Raw genomic sequence first — 15,000 nt, 5'->3', positions numbered from 1 at the left:
CCGACAGTGTGGCCCTCCCTCAGTACTGACCCTCCCACAGTGCGGCGCTCCCTCAGCACTGACCCTCCGACAGTGTGGCACTCCCTCAGCACTGACCCTCTGACAGTGCGGCGCTCCCTCAGCACTGACCCTCCGACAGTGCGGCGCTCCCTCAGTGTCCTGGAGTAGTTGTTGCAGTTAATGGGGTTCTTAGTGATTTCTCTGCTAATACAATCTGATTCCATCTACCTTTCAGGGAAAACACTTTGGCAACTGGTAGCTGAGCAGTTTGAGGATCTCCTTGTCCGAATTTTATTGCTGGCAGCCTGCATCTCCTTTGTAAGTATCGCTCGGCCTCCCAACACCCACACAAAACCTCTCATACCCCATTCCCCCATCCCCTGTCCCTCTGCTCACTGACCCCCAGCCCGGCCACCCCTCGATTGTAAGATTTTCATCTCACCGTTCGGGTTATCAAATCAATCCACAGCCCTACTTCCCTGTCTCTGTAACCTCCTCCAGCCCCCTACACCCCTCCCTATCTCTGTAACCTCCTCCAGCCCCTACACCCCTCCCTATCTCTGTAACCTCCTCCAACCCCTACAGCCCTCCCTATCTCTGTAACCTCCTCCAGCCCCCTACACCCCTCCCTATCTCTGTAACCTCCTCCAGCCCCGACAACCCTCCCTATCTCTGTAACCTCCTCCAGTCCCTACAACCCTCCCTATCTCTGTAATCTCCTCCAGCCCCAACAACCCTCCCTATGTCTGTAACCTCCTCCAGCCCCTACTACCGTCCCTATCTCTGTAACCTCCTCCAGCCTCTACGACCCTCCCTATCTCTGTAACCTCCTCCAGCCCCTACAACCCTCCCTATCTCTGTAACCTCCTCCAGCCCCTACAACCCTCCCTATCTCTGTAACCTCCTCCAGCCCCTACAACCCTCCCTATCTCTGTAACCTCCTCCAGCTCCTACAACCCTCCCTATCTCTGTAACCTCCTCCAGCCCCGACAACACTCCCTATCTCTGTGACCTCCTCCAGCTCCTACAACCCTCACTATCTCTGTAACATCATCCAGCCCCTACAACCCTCCCTATCTCTGTAACCTCCTCCAGCCCCTACAACCCTCCCTATCTCTGTAACCTCCTCCATCCCCGACAAACCTCCCTATCTCTGTAACCTCCTCCAGCCCCTACAACCCTCCCTATCTCTGTAACCTCCTCCAGCCCCTACAACCCTCCCTATCTCTGTAAACTCCTACAACCCTCCGAGGTCTCTCCGCTCCTCCGATTCCGGCCTCTCGAGCATCCCCCGATTCCCATCGCTCCGCCATTGGCAGCCGGGCCTTCAGCTGCCTGGGGAGGGCCCTAAGCTCCGGGATTTCCTCCCTAAACCTCTCCCACTCTCTCCCTCTCTCTCTGTCTCTCTCTCTCTCTCTCTCTCTCTCTGTCTTTTTCTCGCTCTCTCTTGCTCCCTCACTCTTTCACTCTCTCGCTCTCACTAACTCACTCGGGCTCAATGTCAAAACCTGTCTGATGGTGGCTCCTGTGAAGTTCATTGGGGATGTTATTGGCACAAAATAATGTCAGTTGGTTCACAGCCTGCAACAGTCACAATGAGCAGGATAAACAAATAGTATTTTACCAACCAAGTTTTGTCTCAGCTGGGCCTAAGTTAGACCACACTCGGAGTGCTGTGTACAGTTCTGGTCTGGTTAGACCACATTCGGAGCACTGTGTACAGTTCTGGTCCTGTTAGACCACACTCGCAGCACTGTGTACCGTTCTGGTCTGGTTAGACCACACTCGCAGCACTGTGTACCGTTCTGGTCTGTTAGACCACACACAGAGTACTGTGAGAAGAATGCAAGAGGAGGACCCTGGGACAGGCAGTCAGCAGCACCTAGAGGAGAGAGCGAGAGGAGGACCCTGGGACAGGCAGTCAGCAGCATCTAGAGGAGAGAGCGAGAGGAGGACCCTGGGACAGGCAGTCAGCAGCATTTAGAGGAGAGAGCAAGAGGAGTATCCTGGGTCCACCTGTCAGAACCAAAGTGTGACGTGAAATTAAAACAAGTTAATGATTGAGGGGTATCTCTTCCGTGTCTGTTTTGATTGACCGAGTGGTTTAAAACAGGAGATGTCAATCCAGTTGAAGAGTGCAGTTAATCAATTCACTTTTAAATCATTTGACATCCATGTTAATCGATGAAATAGAATAGAGATGGCTGTGCAGGTGTCGTGTTGCAGCTGTAGCATGTGGGCGTCTAGCGGGCGCTGGTGCGATCCACAGTGACCACATCGGCGGCAAGCGTTTTATGGCCGAGGACCTTCGGCTGAGAGTTGGATGAGCTGGGGTCCGAGCTGAGGTACACCGAGACACGTCGGGGAGGGGGGAGAGTTACCCGGACACCCTGTTTCAGGAGGCAGTCACGCCCCTTCAGATTGACGACATCAAATTTGGACCCGTGGTCAGGGGCAGGGAGGGTGTGACCGTGAGTGAGGCGGGTACGGGGGTCCAGAATTTAGCTCTGGAGGAGCCTCTGCCGGTGCCCTTACCCAATAGGTACGAGGTTCTTGCTCCCAGTAATACCGGAATAGATCCTGTGCTCTGGGGCAAAGACAGAGAGCCCCGAGAAGCTGTGTTGCCTCCCTGGTGCCAAGGTTAAGGACACCTCTTCTGGGCTGGAGAGGAACTTGGAGTGGGAGGGGAAGGAACCAGTTGTCGTGGTCCACGTAGGTACCGACGGCCTACGTCGGACTAGGAAAGAGGTTCTGCTGAGGGGCTAGGAGCAGCTCGGGGCCAAATTACAAAGCAGAACCATGAAGGCAATGACTTCCGGGTTACTACCTGAGCCACGCGCAAATTGGCGTAGGGTAGATAAGATTAGAGGGGTAAACGCGTGGCTCAGAGATTGGCGTGGGAGAAATGGGTTCCGATTCATGGCGCTAGTTCTGGGGAAGGAGAGAGCTGTTCCACTGGGGCGGGCTTCATTTGAAGCATGCTGGGACCAGCGTCCTGGTGAATCGTGCAGCTCGGGTTGTAGATGGGACTTTAAACTAATTAGGGAGAGGTGATGGGGTTCAATTGAAGGGAAGTTTAAAAAGTCAGAAAGAAAGGAGAGAGCAGAGGTGCGGGGTAGTGAAGAGGCGAGCGATAATCAAAGCCTGACAGGAAGGGGAAGAAAAATATAAGCAGAAATCAGAACCAGAATGAGTAATAATGGTAAAAAGTCAAAGCTTGAGGCTCTTTATCTGAATGCACGCAGCATTGGTAACAAGATAGATGAGTTGACGGCACAAATGGATATGACTCGATAGCTATCACAGAGACGTGGTTGCTAGATGACCAACTCGATATCCAAGGGTATTCGACGTTCTGGGGGAAAAAAATAGACAAAAAGGAAAAGGTGGTGGGGTAGCTTTGTTAACGAAGGAAGGTGGTGAGTAGTGATATGGGCGCCATAGATCGTGATGTGGATTCAGTTTGGGTGGAAATAAGGAATAGCAAGGGGAAGAAGTCACGGTGGGGGGGGAGTCATCTATAGGCCCCCGAAGAGTTGCCTCGCTGTAGGGCAAAGTATAAATCAGGAAGTAATGGAGGTGTCTAAGAAGGGCACTACAATTGTCATGTGTGATTTGCATGTTGACTGGCAAGGGTAACATGGAAGGCGAATTTGTAGGGTGCATCAGGGATTGTTTCTTAGAGTAATAGGGTACAGAATCTACCCAGGAACAGGCTATTTTCGATCTAGTAATTTGTAACGAGGCGGGATTAATAAGAGATATCAAAGGTAAGGGATCCCCCAGGGGAGAGCAACATGGTAGAATTTGAAATTCAGTTTGAGGGTGAGCCACTTGGGTCTTAAACCAGTGCCCTCAACTTAAATAAGGGCCATTACAGAGGCACGAGGAAAGAGTTGTCTAAAGAGGGGGTGGGGGGATAGACTAAGGGGGAAGGTCAGCGGATGAGCATTGGCAGACATTTAAAGCAGATATTTCGTAACGCTCGGCAAAAATGTATCCCGGTCAAAATGGACTTGGCGAGAAGGACGAACCACCCTGTGGTTAACGAAGGTGGTCAAGGAGAGTGTCCAATCGAAAACTAAGGCATACAGGAGAACCAGTGGTAGTCCAGAGAATTGGGAACGTTTTTAGAATGACTAAAAAGCGAACGAAGAGGGAGAAAATTGATTATGAAAGTAAATTGGGAAGGAGCAAGAGCTTCTGCGGGTATATAAAAAGTGAGAGCGTAGCTAAAGTGAGCGTGGGACCCTTGGAGGAGGGGACTGGGAAATTGATAACGGGGAACAGGGAAACGGCAGATAATTTAAACCGATATTTTGCATCGGTCTTCACGGTGGAAGAACATCCCAAAGATATCGGATAAGCAAGGAGCTAATGGGAGGAAAGATCTTGTGACAGTCTCTGTCACGAGGGGCAAAGTGTTTGACAAACGAATGGGACTAAAGGCAGACCAGTCGCCAGGACCCGATGACCTGGATCCAAGGGTTTTAAAGGAAGTGGCTGCAGAGATAGTGGGGGCATTGGTGGAAATATCCCAGAACTCACTGGATTCCGGGAGGGTCCCAGAGGATTGGAAAACCGCTAATGTGATGCCCCTGTTCAGGAAGGGAGGGAGACAAAAAAGCAGGAAACTATAGGCCAGTCAGCCTAACCTGTGTCGTTGGTAAAATGCTAGAGTCCGTTATTAAGGAAGAAATAGCAGGATATTTCGAAAAGCTTAACGCACTCAAAGAGAGCCAACATGGTTCTGTGAAAGGGAAACCCTGTTGGACAAATTTGCTAGAGTTCTTTGAGGATGTAACAAGCAGAGCTGATAAAGGGGAACCGGTAGATGTGGTGTATTTGGACTTCCAGAAGGCATTCGATAAAGTGTCACATGAAAGGCTGTTGCACAAGATAGGAGCTCAGGGTATTGGGGGTAAATGTATGAGCATGGATCGAGGATTGGTAAACACACAGAAGACAGAGAGTCGGGATTAATGGGGTCTTTTTCAGGTCGGAAAGACATAACTAGTGGAGTGCCAGAAGGATCAGTCCTAGGGCCTCAGTTATGTACAGCTTATATTAATGACTTGGAGGAGGGGGCAGAGTGTAATGTATCCAAACTCGCTGACGATACAAAAATAGGTGGAAGGGCATGTTGTGATGAGGATATAAGGTAATCTGCAAGGGGATATAGATAGGTTGAGTGAGTGGGCAAAAACCTGGCAGGCGGAGTTTAATGTAGGAGAGCGTGAGGTCACGCACTTTGATCGGAAGAATCAAAAGGCAAACTGTTATTTAAATGGAGAGAGACTCCAATAAAGAGCGGCACAGAGGGATCTGGGTGTTGCATGAAACAGAAAAAGTTAGCATACATGTGCAGCAAGTCATTAAGAATTCGAATGGGATTTTGGCCTGTATCGTAGTGGGGTTGGAGTTTAAAAATAGGGGAAGTCTTGTTACAACTGTACAGGGTGTTGGTGAGGCCGCACCTGGAGCAGTGTGTACAGTTTTGGTCCCCGTATTTAAGAAAGGATTATACTGGCATTGGAAGCAGTTCAAAAGAGATTCACTGGGCTGATTCCTGGGATGAAGGGGTTGACTTACCAAGAACGGTTAAACAGGTTAGGCCTTTATTCATTGGGAGTTTAGAGGAATGAGGGGTGATCTTATGGAAACGAAAAGGATTCTGAGGGGGGCTTGACAGGGTAGATGTTGAGAAGGCGTTTCCACCAGTGGGGGAATCTCGGACTAGGGGACATAGTTACAGAATAAAGGGGGCACTCATTTAAAACTGAGATGCGAAGGAATTTCTTCTCTCAGAGGGAGTAGCGAATGTGTGGAAATCTCTACCCCATAGAGTTGTGGAGGCTAGATCACTGCAAGGATTTAAAGAGGAGGTGGATAGATTTTTGAAATATCGGGGAGCTGTTGGGCTATGAGCAACTGGCGCGAGAGAGGAGTTGAGGCCTGGGGCAGATCAGCCATGATCTTATTGAATGGCGGGGCAGGCTTGAGGGGCCGAATGGCCTACTCCTGCTCCTATACCTTATGTTCTTATGTGCACAGTTCTGGTCTGGTTAGGCCACACTCGGAGCACTGTGTACAGTTCTGGTCTGGTTAGACCACACTCGGAGCACTGTGTACAGTTCTGGTCTGGTTAGACCACACTGGGAGCACTGTGTACAGTTCTCGTCTGGTTAGACCACACTCGGAGCACTGTGTACAGTTCTGGTCTGGTTAGACCACACTCGGAGCACCGTGTACAGTTCTGGTCCGGTTAGACCACACTCGGAGCACTGTGTACAGTTCTGGTCTGGTTAGACCACACTGGGAGCACCGTGTACAGTTCTGGTCTGGTTAGACCACACTCGGAGCACCGTGTACAGTTCTGGTCTGGTTAGACCACACTCGGAGCACCGTGTACAGTTCTGGTCTGGTTAGACCACACTCGGAGCACTGTGTACAGTTCTGGTCTGGTTAGACCACACTCGGAGCACCGTGTACAGTTCTGGTCCGGTTAGACCACACTCGGAGCACTGTGTACAGTTCTGGTCCGGTTAGACCACACTCGGAGCACCGTGTACAGTTCTGGTCTCCATATTATAAAAAGGATATAGAGACACTGGAGAAAGTGTAAAAAGGATTCACAAGGATGACACCAGAACAGAGAGGTTATAACTATCAGGAAAGATTGAACAGGCCGGGGATCTTTTCTCTAGAGAGAAGGCTGAGGGGGGTGACCTGACTGAGGTGTTTCAGATGATGAAAGGGGTTCGAAGGTATCGACATAGAGAAGATGTTTCCACATGTGGGAGAGATGAGAACGATATCAGACGGTCACTAATAAATCCAATCGGGGAATTCAGGAGAAACGTCTTTACCCAGAGAGTGCGGAGAATGCGGGACTCGCTCCCACAGGGAGTGGGGTAGAATGTGGAACTCGCTCCCACGGGGAGCGGGGAGAATGTAGAACTCGCTCACACAGAGAGTGCGGAGAATGCGGGACTCGCTCCCACAGGGTGTGGGGAGAATGTGGAACTCGCTCCCACGTGGAGCGGGGAGAATGTGGAACTCGCTCCCACGGGGTGTGGGGAGAATGTGGAACTCGCTCCCACAGGGTGTGGTGGAGGTGAATCTTCTCGATGTTCTTAAGTGGGGAAGCTGGTTAAACACATGAGGGGACGAAGGCTGGAATCAATAGGACACCTGTTTCCTGTCATTCAATGTTTACATGGAATCCAACAGCAGGGCCTTCTGAGTAAGCCCAAATAGAACAAATTTATACAGTTAGAATTACATCTTAGACATCTGAGCTAAATCAGGAGCTGGCATCTCCAGATGCCAGAGGGTGTGTGTGGTGGGGACAGGGAAGGAGAGAGCGAGCCAGAGGAAGAGACCGACAGACAGAAAGAGCGAGACAGCGAGAGAGAGAAAGAGAGAGTCAAAGAGAGGCAGAGAGAGACAGAGAGAGTTGGAGAGAGACAGATACAGAAAGAGACAGACAGAGAGAAACAGTGAGACTCAAAGAGGGAGAGAGGGAGAGCGAGACAGAGAGAGTGACAGAGAGAGAGACAGAGACAGAGAAAGAGGGACACAGCGAGAGAGAGAGAGACAGATAGAGAGAGAACGAGACAGAGAAAGAGAGAGAGACAGACAGAGAGGGACACAGCGAGAGAGAGAGAAAGAGACGGAGAGACACAGTGACAGAGAGACATAGAGAGAGATATGGGGGAGAGAGACAGAGGCAGAGAGACAGCAAAAGGATGAGACAGAGAGAGACTTAAAGAGAGAGAGAGGTGGAGAGAGAGAGATACAGAGAGACAATGAGAGGATGTGACAGAGAGAGACTTAAAGAGAGAGAGGGGATGAGACAGAGACACAGAGAGAAATACAGACAGAAATAGAGGCAGGGAGAAAGAGTGAGCGACAGAGGGAGAGATGGAGAGGGACTGAGAGAGGATGAGACAGGGAGATAGAGAGAGACAGACAGAGAGGGAGAGACAGGAGCAAACAGAGAGAGAGAGAGAGAGGTAAACAGGGTGAGAAAGATAGAAAGCCAGTGACAGAGAGGGAGATTAAGATAGTGAGAGGGAGAGAGAGAAATAAAGGCAGAGAGAGAGCAACACAGAGAGAGAGGGATAGACAGCGATTTGGGGTGGGAGGGAGAGAGAGAGAGACAGGGAAAGGGAGGGTGATAGAGAAGGAGAGGCCGGGAGAGGCACAGAGAGGAGCAACACAGAGAGAGAGACAGAGAGACAGGAAGTGAGAGGGCGAGGGACAGAGAGGGAGAGAAAGATAGAATGGGGAAAGAGAAAAAGGAAGACAGAGAAAGAGAGAGACAGGGAGACAGAGAGGCAAAGAGATAGAATGTCACAGAGAGATGGAGAGAGAGCGAGAGCGTTAGAGGGACCAGGAAAGAGATTGACAGAGGGTGAGACAGACACACGTGAACAAACGGAGAGAGAAAGAGGGAGCAAGAGAGAGATGGAGAGACAGTGGGGCAGAGAGACAGCACGATGGGAATGGAGAGAGACGGAGAGGCAGAGAGGGAGAATCATGGGTTCCTGTCCACTAAAAGTTCCCTCCCAACACCAGTTTGCCTGAAATCATTCCCCCATCACATGAACAGTGCCTAAGATGCACGCACAATGACAGACCCATGTAAACACGTCACGGGTGTCATTACACCTCCGTACCACTTGGGGACGCTCTGCTGCCAATAACTCTGCCCGATGTTCAGCTCCCATTGAACAACGGTTCGAATCTGTGGCAAACTTCTGCTCTCTGACGCCAATTCACCTGATACCTCGTGCAGGAACCTGCATTTATATGCCGCCTATTGCCGTAGCAAACCACACTCACACTTGTAATAGGTGCGTCAATTAGAAAAAAACGCAACCTTGAAACATAAAAGGAGATACGAGCAGTCAGGTGGCCAAAACCTTGGTCAAAGAGGTCGGTTTTAAGGAGCGTCTTAAAGGAGGAGAGAAAGAGAGAGAGAGAGGGAGTGAGACGGAGAGGATTCAGGGAGAGAATTCCAGAGCTTAGGGCCCTCCTCACCAGGCAGCTGAAGGCCCGGCCGCCAATGGCAGAGCGATGGGAATCGGGGGATGCTCGAGAGGCCGGAATCGGAGGAGCGCAGAGATCTCGTGGGGTTGTAGGAGGTTACAGAGATAGGGAGGGGTGTAGGGGCTGGAGGAGGTTACAGAGATAGGGAGGGTTGTAGGGGCTGGAGGAGGTTACAGAGATAGGGAGGGTTGTAGGGGCTGCAGGAGGTTACAGAGATAGGGAGGGTTGTAGGGGCTGGAGGAGGTTACAGAGATAGGGAGGGGTGTAGGGGCTGCAGGAGGTTACAGAGATACTCGCTTAGCATTCGCATACCGAAAGTGCGGTGTTCCCTTAGAATTGACCCTCTGACAGTGCCCTGTAGCTAACTCCTGCTGTACCTGTCCTGGGAGTGTTTGATGGGGACGGTGTAGAGGGAGCTTTACTCTGTATCTAACCCTGTGCTGTACCTGTCCTGGGAGTGTTTGATGGGGATAGTGTAGAGGGAGCTTTACTCTGTATCTGACCCCGTGCTGTACCTGTCCTGGGAGTGTTTGATGGGGACGGTGTAGAGGGAGCTTTACTCTGTATCTAACCCCGTGCTGTACCTGTCCTGGGAGTGTTTGATGGGGACGGTGTAGAGGGAGCTTTACTCTGTATCTAACCCCGTGCTGTATCTGTCCTGAGAGTGTTTGATGGGGACAGTGTAGAGGGAGCTTTACTCTGTATCTAACCCCGTGCTGCCTGTCCTGGGAGTGTTTGATGGGGACGGTGTAGAGGGAGATTTACTCTGTATCTAATCCCGTGCTGTACCTGTCCTGGGAGGGTTTGATGGGGACGGTGTAGAGGGAGCTTTACTCTGTATCTAACCCCGTGCTGTACCTGTCCTGGGAGTGTTTGATGGGGACGGTGTAGAGGGAGCTTTACTCTGTATCTAACCCCGTGCTGTACATGTCCTGGGAGTGTTTGATGGGGACGGTGTAGAGGGAGCTTTACTCTGTATCTAACCCCGTGCTGTACCTGTCCTGGGAGTGTTTGATGGGGACAGTGTAGATGGAGCTTTACTCTGTATCTAACCCCGTGCTGTACCTGTCCTGGGAGTGTTTGATGGGGACAGTGTAGATGGAGCTTTACTCTGTATCTAACCCCGTGCTGTACCTGTCCTGGGAGTGTTTGATGGGGATGGTGTAGAGGGAGCTTTACTCTGTATCTAACCCCGTGCTGTACCTGTCCTGGGAGTGTTTGATGGGGACGGTGTAGAGGGAGCTTTACTCTGTATCTAACCCCGTGCTGTACCTGTCCTGGGAGTGTTTGATGGGGATGGTGTAGAGGGAGCTTTACTCTGTATCTAACCCCGTGCTGTACCTGTCCTGGGAGTGTTTGATGGGGACGGTGTAGAGGGAGCTTTACTCTGTATCTAACCCCGTGCTGTACCTGTCCTTGGTTGCTGGTTTCTTTCTCACTCTGTGGCCTTTTCCACTCCCTCACTGCCTCACTCACTCTGTATAGTCTTCAAGATGTTCAGGAAGAGGCAGAGATTAGCGTTTCAACAGATGGTTATGAGCACCCTCCCCATCCCGACTCCCCCACACCACCTCCCCTCCTTGAGTGCAGTTGCAGGATATGTGAGATGGTGAGATTAGGTAATTAAGTGTTGGTGTCGGTAACTTTATCCCATCAGTCGTGAAATGAACATTCCTCTTTCCAAAGGTCAGGTTGAAGGATATTTTAACCATTTCCACACCAACCTGTGCCCCCTGTGAACACAGTGGGTTCAAGCCCCAACTAAACCCCTGAGAACTGGGGCCCTGTTTCCATTCCTGTACTGAGGGAGCGCCGCACTGTCGGAGGGTCAGTACTGAGGGAGCGCCGCACTGTCGGAGGGTCAGTACTGAGGGAGCGCCGCACTGTCGGAGGGTCAGTGCTGAGGGAGCGCCGCACTGTCCGAGGGTCAGTGCTGAGGGAGCCCCGCACTGTCAGAGGGTCAGTGCTGAGGGAGAGCCGCACTGTCGGAGGGTCAGTGCTGAGGGAGCGCCGCACTGTCCGAGGGTCAGTGCTGAGGGAGCCCCGCACTGTCAGAGGGTCAGTGCTGAGGGAGAGCCGCACTGTCAGAGGGTCAGTACTGAGGGGGCCTCCAACAAGAGACCAATGATAGTGTGGCACTCCCTCAGTATTGACCCTCCGACAGCGCGGCGCTCCCTCAGCACTGACTCTCCGACAGTGCGGCAATCCCTCAGTACTGACCCTCCGACAGTGCGGCAATCCCTCAGTACTGACCCTCCCACAGTGCGGCGCTCCCTCAGCACTGACCCTCCGACAGTGCGGCGCTCCCTCAGCACTGACCCTCCGACAGTGCGGCGCTCCCTCAGCACTGACCCTCCGACAGTGCGGCTCTCCCTCAGCACTGACCCTCCGACAGTGCGGCGCTCCCTCAGCACTGACCCTCCGACAGTGCGGCGCTCCCTCAGCACTGACCCTCCGACAGTGCGGCGCTCCCTCAGCACTGACCCTCCGACAGTGCGGCTCTCCCTCAGCACTGACCCTCCGACAGTGCGGCTCTCCCTCAGCACTGACCCTCCGACATTGCGGCGCTCCCTCAGCACTGACCCTCCGACAGTGCGGCGCTCCCTCAGCACTGACCCTCCGACAGTGCGGCGCTCCCTCAGCACTGACCCTCCGACAGTGCGGCGCTCCCTCAGTACTGACCCTCCGACAGTGCGGCGCTCCCTCAGCACTGACCCTCCGACAGTGCGGCGCTCCCTCAGCACTGACCCTCCGACAGTGCGGCGCTCCCTCAGTACTGACCCTCCGATACTGGAGCACTCATTTTAACATCCACAAATATAAATATGTCTCACTTAAACTATCTCTAGTTCCTATCAGAAGCAAAGAAATCCCTTTCTAAAACTCCGGGTTCGCTCCCAGCTGGAGTTTCGTGTCCAATCCCGGGCTCCGCACTTTGGGAAGGATGTGGATGCCCCTCGGAGAGGGTGCGGAGGAGGTTTACCTGAACGGTTCCCAGTGGGGGGGATGAGGGGGATTCAGTCCGTGTGGGAGAGAGAGACCGGGAGAAGCTGGGATCGTTCTCCCCGGAGCGGAGAAGGTTAATGGGGGGGAGACTGAATTGAGGGGGTTCCCGATCGGGAAGGGGGGTCGGGATCGAGGGAGTCAGTGAGGGAGGGGGGGAAACTGTTCCCGGTGGCAGGAGGGGTGGGGAAACCAGAGGGACAGGGATTAAGGGCGATCGGGGAGGGGGGGAGATGGGGAAAGGTTTTATTTGGGACCCAGCGAGTTGTTGTTGATCGGGAAGGCGCTGGGAGCAGATTCAATAGGAACGCTGGGAATGGGGGAATCGGAGAAACACTGGGAGGGAGAACATCCACAGGGATATGGGAGGGGGGGTGGAGGGGGAGTGGGATTGCTGGGTCTGTCGGAGGGTCAGTGCTGAGGGAGCGCCGCACTGTGGGAGGGTCAGTTCTGAGGGAGCGCCGCACTGTCGGAGGGTCAGTGCTGAGGGAGCGCCGCACTGTCGGAGGGTCAGTGCCGAGGGAGCGCCGCACTGTCGGAGGGTCAGTGCCGAGGGAGCGCCGCACTGTCGGAGGGTCAGTGCTGAGGGAGCGCCGCACTGTCGGAGGGTCAGTACTGAGGGAGCGCCGCACTGTCGGAGGGTCAGTGCTGAGGGAGCGCCGCACTGTCGGAGGGTCAGTGCTGAGGGAGCGCCGCACTGTGGGAGGGTCAGTGCTGAGGGAGCGCCGCACTGTCGGAGGGTCAGTGCTGAGGGAGCGCCGCACTGTCGGAGGGTCAGTGCTGAGGGAGCTCCGCTCTGTCAGAGGGTCAGTGCTGAGGGAGCGCCGCACTGTCGGAGGGTCAGTGCTGAGGGAGCGCCGCACTGTCGGAGGGTCAGGGGTCGAGGGGGAGGTGGGTGTGGGGCGATGAATGGCACAGGCCTTTCAAAGGCCTAGCGTGAGCAGGATGGCCCTGTTGTCGTTGGCCCCACATCGATGAAGAACTCTTTTCTCTCCCCCAGGTGCTGGCCTGGTTTGAGGAAGGGGAGGAGACCATCACAGCCTTCGTGGAGCCTTTCGTAATCCTGCTGATCCTCATCGCCAACGCAGTGGTGGGCGTATGGCAGGTAAGACTCGAGCCCGAAAGGCAGGCTTCCGGCGTCGCTAGGCCCCGTCGGCCCTCTCCCCCCATTCGACTGACCCCATTGTGGCCTTAACTCCACTTCCCTGTCCGTCTCCCGCACACCCCTCACAACCCTCGACTCCCCTCCGCCTCCCTCGGCCTTGAGTATATCCAACAGCCCCGGCCTCCACTGCTCTCTGGGGGGGTGGGGAGAGAATCCCACAGACTGACCACCCTCCGAGAGAAGAAATTCCTCCCCCTCTCCGTCTTCAACCCCTCGTTCTGAATCTGTGCCCCCTCCTCCCTCCTTGTTCTAGATTCCCCCACACACGAGGGAGGTAAACATCCTCCCAGCATCCATCCCTGTCGAGCCCCCTACCCCACCCCCCTCCGAATCTTATCTGTCTTGATAAGATCGCCTCTCGTTCTTCTAAACTCCATTGGGGGGGTACAGGGCCCAACCTGCTCAACCTCTCCTCACAAGACAAACCTCCGCCACCCCCTTCGTCCCAGGAATCGGTCCGAGTGAACCTTCTCTGAACGGCCTCCAGCGCGAGTCTGTCCCTCCTTAAGTCATGAGACCAGAACTGTCCGCAGTGCTCCAGGAGCGGGTCTCACCGACGCCCTGGACAGTCGGAGCGAGACTTCCCCGACTTGTCCTAACTCCATCCCCCCCCTCGCCATGAAGGACGACATTCCTTCTCGCTCCTCATGTCCCAGCCTCGCTCCCCCCTTGGCCCTTATCCCACCCTCCCCAACCCCCGGAGGCTCCCGGGTCTCTCCCCACTCCCCCTCATTCGCCGTCTCACCGCTGTGCGGGATCCTTCTGTGCCCGCAGGAGCGGAATGCCGAGGACGCCATTGAGGCCCTGAAGGAGTACGAGCCCGAGATGGGGAAGGTGTACCGGACGGACAAGAAGCTGGTCCAGAGGATCAAAGCTCGGGAGATCGTCCCCGGTGACATCGTGGAGGTGGCAGGTGAGAGGCCGGAGTGTAACTCCGGGCACCGGAAGCAGTGGTTACTCAGCGCCTTACTCTGTATCTAACCCCCCCCCGTGTGCTGTACCTGTCCTGGGAGTGTTTGATGGGGACGGTGTAGAGGGAGCTTTACTCTGTATCTAACCCCCCCCGTGTGCTGTACCTGTCCTGGGAGTGTTTGATGGGGACGGTGTAGAGGGAGGTTTACTCTGTATCTAACCCCGTGCTGTACCTGTCCTGGGAGTGTTTGATGGGGACGGTGTAGGGGGAGCTTTACTCTGTATCTAACCCCGTGCTGTACCTGTCCTGGGAGTGTTTGATGGGGACGGTGTAGAGGGAGCTTTACTCTGTATCTAACCCCGTGCTGTACCTGTCCTGGGAGTGTTTGATGGGGACGGTGTAGAGGGAGCTTTACTCTGTATCTAACTCCGTGCTGTACCTGTCCTGGGAGTGTTTGATGGGGACGGTGTAGAGGGAGCTTTACTCTGTATCTAACCCCGTGCTGTACCTGCCCTGGGAGTGTTTGATGGGGACAGTGTAGAGGGAGCTTTACTCTGTATCTAACCCCGTGCTGTACCTGTCCAGGGAGTATTTGATGGGGACAGTGTAGAGGGAGCTTTACTCTGTATCTAACTCCGTGCTGTACCTGTCCTGGGAGTGTTTGATGGGGACAGTGTAGAGGGAGCTTTACTCTGTCTGTAACCCCGTGCTGTACCTGTCCTGGGAGTGTTTGATGGGGACAGTGTAGAGGGAGCTTTACTCTGTATCTAACTCCGTGCTGTACCTGTCCTGGGAGTGTTTGATGGGGACAGTGAAGAGGGAGCTTTACTCTGTATCTAACCCCGTGTTGTACCTGTCCTGG

General features: G+C 53.8%; 1 protein-coding gene across 1 annotated transcript in view; it reads left to right on the top strand.

Moving 5' to 3' along the window:
* The window catches only part of LOC144676619 (sarcoplasmic/endoplasmic reticulum calcium ATPase 1-like), a gene marked incomplete at its 3' end in the record, with an annotated part of 26,549 nt that overhangs the window by 3,478 nt on the left and 8,071 nt on the right, over positions 1-15,000 (top strand). Inside the window, exons 3-5 of the mRNA XM_078536997.1 lie at positions 236-318; positions 13,061-13,165; positions 14,000-14,138. Of these exons, the coding sequence (XP_078393123.1) occupies positions 236-318; positions 13,061-13,165; positions 14,000-14,138 (327 nt within the window). The remainder of the gene's footprint in view (positions 1-235; positions 319-13,060; positions 13,166-13,999; positions 14,139-15,000) is intronic.

Source organism: Cetorhinus maximus, unplaced genomic scaffold, assembly GCF_964194155.1.
Source record: "Cetorhinus maximus unplaced genomic scaffold, sCetMax3.hap1.1 HAP1_SCAFFOLD_1746, whole genome shotgun sequence".
In the NCBI taxonomy this organism is placed as follows: Eukaryota; Metazoa; Chordata; class Chondrichthyes; order Lamniformes; family Cetorhinidae; genus Cetorhinus; species Cetorhinus maximus.
This window is presented reverse-complemented; position numbering and strand designations above follow the sequence as displayed.